Source organism: Sinocyclocheilus rhinocerous, unplaced genomic scaffold, assembly GCF_001515625.1.
Source record: "Sinocyclocheilus rhinocerous isolate Xijiao unplaced genomic scaffold, SAMN03320098_v1.1 scaffold113, whole genome shotgun sequence".
NCBI classification, from domain to species: domain Eukaryota; kingdom Metazoa; phylum Chordata; class Actinopteri; order Cypriniformes; family Cyprinidae; genus Sinocyclocheilus; species Sinocyclocheilus rhinocerous.
The window spans coordinates 1,794,627-1,803,995 of record NW_015646846.1 but is presented as its reverse complement, the minus strand read 5'-3'; the positions used below and the strand labels follow the sequence as shown (position 1 = coordinate 1,803,995).

Here is a 9,369-nt window from a genome sequence, read left to right as displayed (position 1 = left end):
ACCTGTTTTAGATATTTTTTTTATTTTTCTGCATAAAATGCACAGAACGTGACCGTTGACACCGCTTCACATGGGCTTTGCAGGAGCTCTGGGTGCAGCACCCTGCAGGAAAAAAAAAAGACAAAAGAAAATGCTGAGATGCAAATAAACACCAAGTAACAACAAAATACAATGCATGCACTGTAACCCTACTAATTATTATAGATTAGCCTGCAACAGAATTTCAGTGTACTTACACTAGGCCTGAATCGTGGAGGTGGTGTTCGGTCCTTGCGGGCCTCCCGGGATCTGTTTCGCACCACCTTGCTGTGGATGGCACAGCTAACACAGTAATGCAGCTTCACGTACAGCTTGGGCAATATGTACGCTACATAGGAGGAGTGAAAAGGAATAAAAAATTATATGGAAGAGCGCACACTAAGACTCTGACAATGTTTTGGTAGTTAAAGCAGTCACTTACAGTCAAACACACTAGCTTCTGAGATGTCCCTCACAGCGGCGGCTTCCACAATGTTCCTGATGACAAACTTCTTGATGGCCTTGTCCTTGGGAACACAGCGGGCACAGTTGGTGCAGCGGATGGGCTGGACATGACCCCGGCCCTTCTTTGCACGTCCGTTGTTCCTTCTCTTCTTAGTCTGTCATGTAAAAATTTAAATACTTCAATAATTCAAGAGTATAGATCATAATTTAACATCCTACACCTTCTGACCAAACATTTCCCCATTCATTTTCCAGTTGTTCGTGAGTAATTTAATAATTTTAATTTAGTTTTTATACAAATTCTACTCCAGGAGAGCCATTTCTTGCATATGCTAAAATTAAGATTATTATTACTTTTAATTTCATCAGAAAATTACATTTTTCCAAAATGTAAAAATGAATTCAATGTTAAAAATACAATTTTAGCTCTGTATGCAGTTCGCATAGTAATGGAAGTTATGGAAATAAGGAAATCACAACTGTAAAATTTCCAAAAATGATCAAATTAAAAATCTATATGTGGTTCCCATAATAATGAGAATTGTACATTTCCAAAAATTATATTTCCAGAATTTCCATTACCATGGGAACAACTTTCAATTTAAATTGTCATTTTACTGTTCTAAATAGTTTTTGGAAATTTGAAAGGAATAATAATAATAATAATAATAATAATAATCAGGAAATGACTATTTTAAAATGTCCAAAAATTATACTTCCAAGGATGGGAACCACTTAAAGACATCATATTACCTTTTTTTTTTTTCTTTTCTTTAGGTAGATTATTTTTGGAAATTCGAAAATTGGGATTTGCTGACATGTCCAGGTGTTCCATTACTATGGGAACCACATACAGATCTTTATATTTCCAAATAAGATACTTTTTTTTTTTTTTTTTGCACCAATCAAAATAAATGGCAACTTACTAAGATTATCAACGTCTCGATCAACTATTAATTGTAAGTTATATGATAACGTTACTAGAAAGCAGTTAGATGCATCAATCTTCATGTCAGCTCAGTTTACACTCAAGCACCGACAGGCTGAGGGTCTTGATATATAGGCTAAATAACGACTATACCACACCCTGCATCGGTACGTTGAATAACTAATGGCGACAATAAGCATTAAAGAGAAGTATTTGACTTCATAAACACAGAGTAGCAGGCCCGTCCATGCCGCGTGCTGCAGCAGAGGCAGCACATGCTAGCCATCTTCACAAACGCTTTACTAAAACTAACAATCCTATAGAGTGCCCACATCTAATACAATCAAATACGTTACTAACTAAACTAAGTGATCGCACAGTTTTCTTTAGTATATAAAGGAGATTTAATATACTAAAACATATTCACGAATCAATCGCGAAGGCTCGAGACTCACCATCTTGAACGGGAGGCAGGAAAAAGGACCGGAAAAGGCGAACCGGAAGTGAAATCTCTCTCCGCTACACAACAAAAGTCCATCGAATATATATATATATATATATTTACACAAAATCTATAGCACTGTAAGCTGCACTTCAAATATTACAAACATATGTAAGGTGCTCAAGAATCACTTGATTTAGTAATTCCTGGCTAAATTGTCTTCAGAATAAAAGGCACAACTGAGAAATGATTTCAAATTTATATTATTTTAATTAATGAATACTAAAAATAATAATACATACAATGTATTTAAAAGAGATGCACAGAAAATTACAAAGGTTGTAACCTGAAAGGTTAGGATATAAAATCTTTGAACATGATACATTGAAAAGAATAAAAGGTGGCAAAAGAATCAAATCAGATGTTTGTATCTTAATAATGTAACATTACAAGAAAACTAGTGGATCAGAACATATGCAGACAGATGAAGTGGTTTAGTTGACATATCAGTGATGTCAGTGCCTCAGTAAATCACACAGGAGAATTTATTGGGAAAATATAATCTAACAAAATTTCTACTTTCAACATGGTCCATATGGGAAAAAAGAAACAATGAAACGGAAAGGAGACACAGCCACACACAGATGCATGCAGACACACAAACACACATGGGAACACAAGCAAAACAACTTCCCCCTTACAATTCCAAACCAAATATCGCTACATAAAAAAGACTGGCATTGACTCCTGTAGATATCATTAATAAAATCACATATAAATTTGATCACAGGCTGTATTCGAGAGCTAAACTAAACCTATTTTTTTTTTAACAATTCCATATACACAATCCATAAACATTCCATGTTCACATCTGTGAGAATAAATGCACCAGATTCGAGCACCACTTGAGTTTGGTCAAGAAAGTTGCCTTATTTAAAAAAATCTGAACCACTGATTTATCATGATTCATCACATTCATTTATTTATTATTATTTTTACTGTATAAAACAAAGACCTGCAATCTTCTTTTCACTGAACCCTTAATGAATAGTAAAGTGCTCTTGGCAAAGTTTGCCCTTACGTGCTGATTTGGGTCCGGTCCTCCTAATTTAAATACATAAACCATAAAAACAGACATACTAATAACCGATCAGCAGCTAGACGCGAGTTAACCGATGCCAAGAGCAGCACAACCATGCTTTTAAAAACGGATGGTCCATTATATCAACTTCAAGAACAAAATAGCTTATTTACTTTAAAGCAAATTTGGGAATTGTCAGAATGAGAGGAATCATGGTGTGCTTTGATTAACTAGTGCAAATCCGACTAAACAGTGTGCTTGCTTTGGTGTTTTCCACAGACAACCAAGCAGCGCCCTCTTAGCATAGAATTAACCAATCGAGATTTTATAAAATTTTTTTTTTTTTTTTTTAAGTCTGACAATTTTGGTTGTCCAGTGTCTATATGTCATCTAGTGACTGTAAAGGTTGCCTGGAAAGCAACTCCTGACAGCTCTCTAAAATACTGGCCCCTTTTATTTATAAAACGGTGAGAAATAAAACCGCTCTCCACCAATCAGGGAAGACGAGGAGGTTGCGTTTACGTACGACTGGATCACACTCAAAACACGCAGAAAAAACATGTACATTAAAATGTCAGTATTGAAAGACAATAGTAAATTGTGAGCTACAAAAGGACTGAGCAAAAATAGAGGGAGGTTTTCGGCTCCTGAGCTGCAAAAATTTGCTCATTTGCTGTTTCTAAACCCCGTTTCCCACAACAATCTGGGTGGATCCTGAGGCTCAGGTAAACAGGAGGTTGGTAAATGCAGCAACAGTTCTGCAGCATCACTTGGGCTCGGCTCGATACCATTTTGCGCCATTGCAGCTTTAAAAAAATCTGAATATCAGGTCTCCCTGAGTTAGTAGCACTTCACTGTGTCAGTCTGCTTATGTCTTCTTAGTCCTTTTTGTTTTATGAAATCCACAAGAAAATTAAATGGAGAAAAAGTCTTACAAATGTACAGTTAGCTTTGGAGGGGCAGCTGGTAGCATCTGAACCGTCTGATGAGGAGAAACGACACAATCCGCTGTTGAGATGCGTCTTGTGTCTCCAAATACTTTCTGCTGCCGCAAAGGTGCAAATAAAATCTTGCACCATTCAGAGAGGTGAGATGGTTGTTCTGTGTTTGAAGGTGTGAGTGTGTGTGTGTTTGGGTGGTTAAAGTGAGGCTGTGTAAGTGAGAGGCTGAGTGAGCAGTCCTCATGTGTAAAAAGTATTGTTTTGCATTCCTTTTTAATTACTTGACAACGCAATCTCACAATTTTATCATCTAAATGGTGAAAACCACTGTGGAAAATTATTTTGCAAGGCTGTATTAGTCGTACTACCATAAATACGCATACATTTGCATATTTTAAGGATCCAATTTCAGATTTAGCTACATATCAGTAGAAACGTTTTATAAATGAGGCCTGTTTTGTGTATAAATGCATAATATATGCATGCACTGCCAAATATGGAGCGTATTAGGAGAGGACAAGGATACACTGTGTGTGTGAAGGTCTTGGTCAGTAGTTCCTATTTGTAAACACTCGTCTGTGAATCCGTTTAGTGTTGTTCCTGCTGGTGCTTGTTCATGTGTGCGAGTAGTACATGGTGCTAAATTAGCGCTGATGTGTCCATGACATTTCTGTTGGGATCCAGTGTGGAGAAGAACTGCACATCCCTGTCCTTGTCCATCCTCAGCTCAGACAGAGCCTCTTCCAGCTCATCTGAGTAAGCGCTGCCTGGGTCCTTGAAGTACGCTGAGATCAGAGCACAGACATAAGTGATCAGAACAGCAGTGACACTTACACTAAATACATATGAAGAGTTAATTTGCAAAAACCGATAACTCCATTTTTATTTATTTTTTCAGAAATCACGTTTTTTAATTGCGCATTCCAAGTAATATCATTCAAACTGCAGTTGTTTGATTATGTAATAATAACTTAAATACAGGTAATTTACTAAATTAAAGTTCATTGAAAGTATGTTTTTTTTACATATTAAAAGTGTGTTTTATAGCAAAAGCAGATAACTCCAACAGTCGTTTTTTGGCTAAAGCAGATAACTCCACATTTCATGTTTTAGAGTTTAAAAAAACACTCGTTTAATCTTTGTAATCTCCTCAGATGACAATGTAGATGCCTGACAAACGTTGTTGTTGTTGTGATCATAAACTGTATGGATGTGATTACACGCAATACACAGAGCTTTTCCCTCATCATTGTAACGCGCTGCTTTTGCAAGCTTTCGTGAAAACGTTTCAGCTTTTATTTTCCTTTTTCGCCCTGCAGAAGATATCACAGGTTCATCAAGTTCGTCGAAATTATCCATCCTCGATCACTGTTAGTCAGCTTTGACGAAACTCCTCTCAGCTAGCACGTCTTTTCAAAGTGAAAGTAGCCTTGTCACCTGACCTGAATACAGCGTGCTGATTCGCTAAAATGGACTTATCGGCATCGGTTCAAAAACAACAAGGGCGCGTGTTGGCTTCTGCAGTAAAACGTGAACTCGCGATGCCTTTTAAGTGGACAAAACCAGCTTTTTTGACAAAACGTGTTTAGAGTTCAGATCGCGCTATATGTGGAGAATAATGCACGGCAATCAGCTCTTTTTTTTTTAAAGTGGCGTTTATCGGTTTTTGCAAATTAACTCTTCATATTTAGAAAAGCAATTTATTTTTTGTGCTAGTAACAGTGACAGTTTATGTTTAAAGTTAAGTTAAATGGCCGCTAGCCTACAAAAAAATTCAAATAAAGTAAAAAAAATTAAAAAAATATATAATAATAATAATAATTATTATTATTATTATTATTATATAAACAATATTAAATAAAATAAAAACTAAAAAAAACTAAAAACTGAACTAAAAATAAAACGTAAAAAAAAAAAAAAAATAGAAGAAAAAACAATAAAAACAAAATGAAATAAGATAAAGTAAAATAAATAAAACAAACAATATGAAATATCTAAACAATAAAAAACAAAACACACACACAAAAAATAGCCAATGGCCTTTACTTGACAGCTTGCACTTTGGACATCATTCTAGAAAGCATTTCACTGGACAAAAATAACTATGCACTCTGCGCAGGATATTACTCATAAATATTTTTGTCCATTAATTTAATTTAAGCCCTTGGAGGGCCTAATGATGGAGGCACGAGTCTGCGTCAACATCCTGTAATGCATGCATCCTCTAACATGTTTATGTTATGTTTTGTGTTAGTGTGTCTTACGTTTTTCCAACACGCTCTGCCGTAACGCCTTGGCCACCAGCACACGTACATTGGGTACAGGATCTGATGAGAGGCTGAGCAGACTGGGTAGAAGGTGCTGTGCAAACTGGTCCATGGGCATACAGTCCTCCTCCACAATGGCCTATGTGGAAACATAAGAAATGAATTAATCACTCTCACACATTGTTAGATATATCATGATAGCTTTAACATTCTTGCTCAGCTAGTGGGCTTTTGAAAATTTTGCATAACGCACTCAAAATAACTAAAAACAACAACAAAAAAGTTATACATTAAAAAATATATATAAATAAAATAAAATAACCAAGAAATGGCCATGAGTTTTGACCTAATTGGTTATTTGCTCACCAGTCTATTACCAGATTATTCTGGTATCATCAATTTCAGAATTATCAATCCCATAATGTCTCGAAAAAACTACTGTACTAGGCTACTCTGTGCAAAATATTTATTGAAACTTGAAACTAACAGCACCAAAAATATAAGATTATGAATGAGAAGTGAAAAAAAAACTACTGTGCTAAATCAAATAATGTAAAGATGGTGTGACTACTAGGCCTGGGCGATAAAATGGTATCGATATTTATCGACGGTACACCTTCTTCGATAACGATAGAAAAAATGTTCGATATAGCGTACGATATAGGCATGTGCTATGAGTGACGCAGACAGCACACACAAACACGAACACATGCTGAACTGCGTCATCAGTGGTGCGCGAGATGCGGTGATGATGTAAGTGACGTACGTTGTTGCATTTGAATGTTTTGTTAGTCTAGCCCAAGATACGCGCCGCTGCTGCGTTATTCATTCAAAATATTAGAGAAATATAGAAGCTCAATGCGGAGAAGATCAATGCCATTCACACAGAACGCATATTCAGTGCATTTTTTAGTCGGACAAATACGACTGCTGCACTCGCGTCTCACACAAGAGATGTATAGAAAGCCATGCAATGTTAAAACAGTTTAAACGTTTAGAAAACACGTCACAAATTTTTGGAGGTTTATTCCTTTTCACTGCGTCTCATATGTTTTTTAATGCAATCTGTGTGAATGGCGCTTCGGTTCTTTGGATTAAGCAATGCATAAATACATGATGCTGTTTTGTTCATAATCGTTTATGCAATTTACAAAATTATATTTGATTTGATTGAGTTAATTTAGACGTAATGTACGTTTTTTAATAGAGTTACTTCCTTGCGTTGACAATTTAAATGTGCTGCATTATTTTGCTCATTGTGCTCTCCTGTGGCCTCGGGAGACAAGACAAAAGTTTCCTTAAAACCTATTTAATCTGCATATAAAACATTAGAAATTAGATATTTGTTTAATTTTTGATTGTTAAAACAAAAATATTTGTTGTTTGTCTCAATAAATTGGGTTAATTTAAAAATACAGTGGTTAAATTAAAACATTTTTTCTATTGCTTTTTGTATTAAAAAAGGTTATTAAAAAATGTCAATAATTATCGATACCGAACGATATGAAATATTATAATAATTTTTATAATTTATGCATTTAGCAGACGCTTTTATCCAAAGCGACTTACAGTGCATTCAGACTATAAATCTTTTACCAGTATGTGTATATTATATCATTGATAAATTTTTTAGCTATATCGCCCAGCCCTAGCTACTGTAAAAATCTGATGTAAATATTACCTGGCAAATGAATGCAAATGCCTGACGTCCGACCCATTTGGAACAGTGGCAGAATCTCATAATGAGCTCATTAATGAAATTCAGACCCAGATCATGAGCTTCACAGGCATATAATTTCTGCAGGATCTCCACCACCTACACACATTCACAAGATAAAATGTCAGCACTAAATACAAGTGTGGATGGTAATGGAAACCTGTATTATAAGCTGAGGCTGAAAACAGTACAGTGGAGTTACTAAAAGCAGAACACAAACGTAAACAATACAGCTAGTGAAAGGCAATGTTGCTGCTATTTTTGACAACAAGCTGAAGGGTACATGATTCACCAGTTTATAGGAGATCCACCGCACTTCAGACACTTTGTCAGAGCAAAGGTTAAGTGCGATCTGTCTGAGGTAGTCATAGACATCGTTGTGGCTGTACAACTCAATGATCAGGATGAGCTGCCTAAATACACAGACAGACAAATGCCACAAGAGTGAGATCACACTTGAGAACTACAAAAGGCGCTTTGTCGATGAAGCATGTAACAAAGTAGCACATACTCAGCTAGCTCATATCGGAATCTCCAATTTCTGCTGTTGTCCGTCACCATGAACTCCTGCAGCTGATACAGATATTCCCGACGCTTATCGGCATGAAGAAGCTACAAAAGAAGACACAGAAAGATCTGTCAGGGCCAGTGTTGTTGGGGCCATTGTTAACTAAATCTAAATCTATTAAAAATAGTTTTCGGTAATTGAAATAGAGCTGAAATAAAACAAAATATAAATATTAGATGAAGAATTAAAACGAAAATGAGAAATGTTGCCTTGGCAACTAGCTGAAATAAGCTTAAGTTGAAAGTGCTAAAATGACAAACTGAAAAATAAAAGATATATATTATTAAAAAAGAAAAACTAATAAAAATGACAAAAGCACATAAAATTACTTAAAAACAAACTTAAATGAAAAATAAAAGCAAATTCAATATATTAATAAAAACTAGTACATAAAAACTACTAAACAAATTAGCATATCATAACAAAAATCCCTATTTAAACATATGGTAGAAAAAAAAGGAATATACAAACTGTCTGAAATTATAATTTTTAAACATTTTTGTTTTCAGTATAAGCAATTCATTTTCAAAGCTCTTGGTATAAAATACTCAAATATTCTGTCTTCTGAGTTGAGGAAATTTCATTTTCTCACCTTCAAGAAATCATACAGGTGTTTGAGGACTCCTATCCGCACCTCATCGAGGTCTTTGAGGAAGCAGTTAAATATGGGCACCAGGTCAGCTGCAGTCAGCTGATCCCCCAGAATCACTGCCAACTCGTGGATAGAGAACGCCAGCGTCCGCCGCACCTTCCACTGTAACACATTCAATAGTATTTAATTTGACATCTACTGAAGCTACTGTGTCTATTCCGTTTTTTTTTTTTTACAAAATAAAGACAAACAATAATAATCTATAATATTATGGTACGGAGAAAATATTGTTTAATTAATAATAATAATAATAAAACACACACACACAACATTAAAGGGATAGTTCACCC

The 9,369-nt window shown here is 35.4% G+C and overlaps 2 protein-coding genes across 2 annotated transcripts in view; both read right to left on the bottom strand.

Moving 5' to 3' along the window:
- On the bottom strand, positions 1-1,938 carry rps26l (ribosomal protein S26, like). Its single transcript, XM_016512317.1, has 4 exons — positions 1,867-1,938; positions 461-638; positions 237-367; positions 1-102 (listed from the first exon to the last, which is right to left on the bottom strand). Exons 1-4 carry the CDS (start codon positions 1,867-1,869, stop codon positions 67-69), a joined length of 348 nt encoding a protein of 115 aa, XP_016367803.1. The 5' UTR covers positions 1,870-1,938; the 3' UTR covers positions 1-66.
- Positions 1,939-2,292: 354 nt separating this feature from the next.
- ppp4r1l (protein phosphatase 4, regulatory subunit 1-like) overlaps positions 2,293-9,369 on the bottom strand; it is a 22,495-nt gene continuing 15,418 nt past the window's right edge. Inside the window, exons 15-20 of the mRNA XM_016512313.1 lie at positions 9,020-9,181; positions 8,371-8,471; positions 8,152-8,272; positions 7,824-7,958; positions 6,140-6,281; positions 2,293-4,660 (exon numbers count right to left, since the gene is read on the bottom strand). Of these exons, the coding sequence (XP_016367799.1) occupies positions 4,515-4,660; positions 6,140-6,281; positions 7,824-7,958; positions 8,152-8,272; positions 8,371-8,471; positions 9,020-9,181 (807 nt within the window). The 3' untranslated portion in view covers positions 2,293-4,514. The remainder of the gene's footprint in view (positions 4,661-6,139; positions 6,282-7,823; positions 7,959-8,151; positions 8,273-8,370; positions 8,472-9,019; positions 9,182-9,369) is intronic.

What these genes read in the sequence shown, in the direction of transcription:
- rps26l (XM_016512317.1), bottom strand. An exon ending in AGAAGCTAGTGTGTTTGACT is followed by an intron (nt 368 to 460) that starts GTAAGTGACTGC and finishes CCTCCTATGTAG; the next exon opens with CGTACATATTGCCCAAGCTG. An exon ending in CTCCACGATTCAGGCCTAGT is followed by an intron (nt 103 to 236) that starts GTAAGTACACTG and finishes TTTTTCCTGCAG; the next exon opens with GGTGCTGCACCCAGAGCTCC.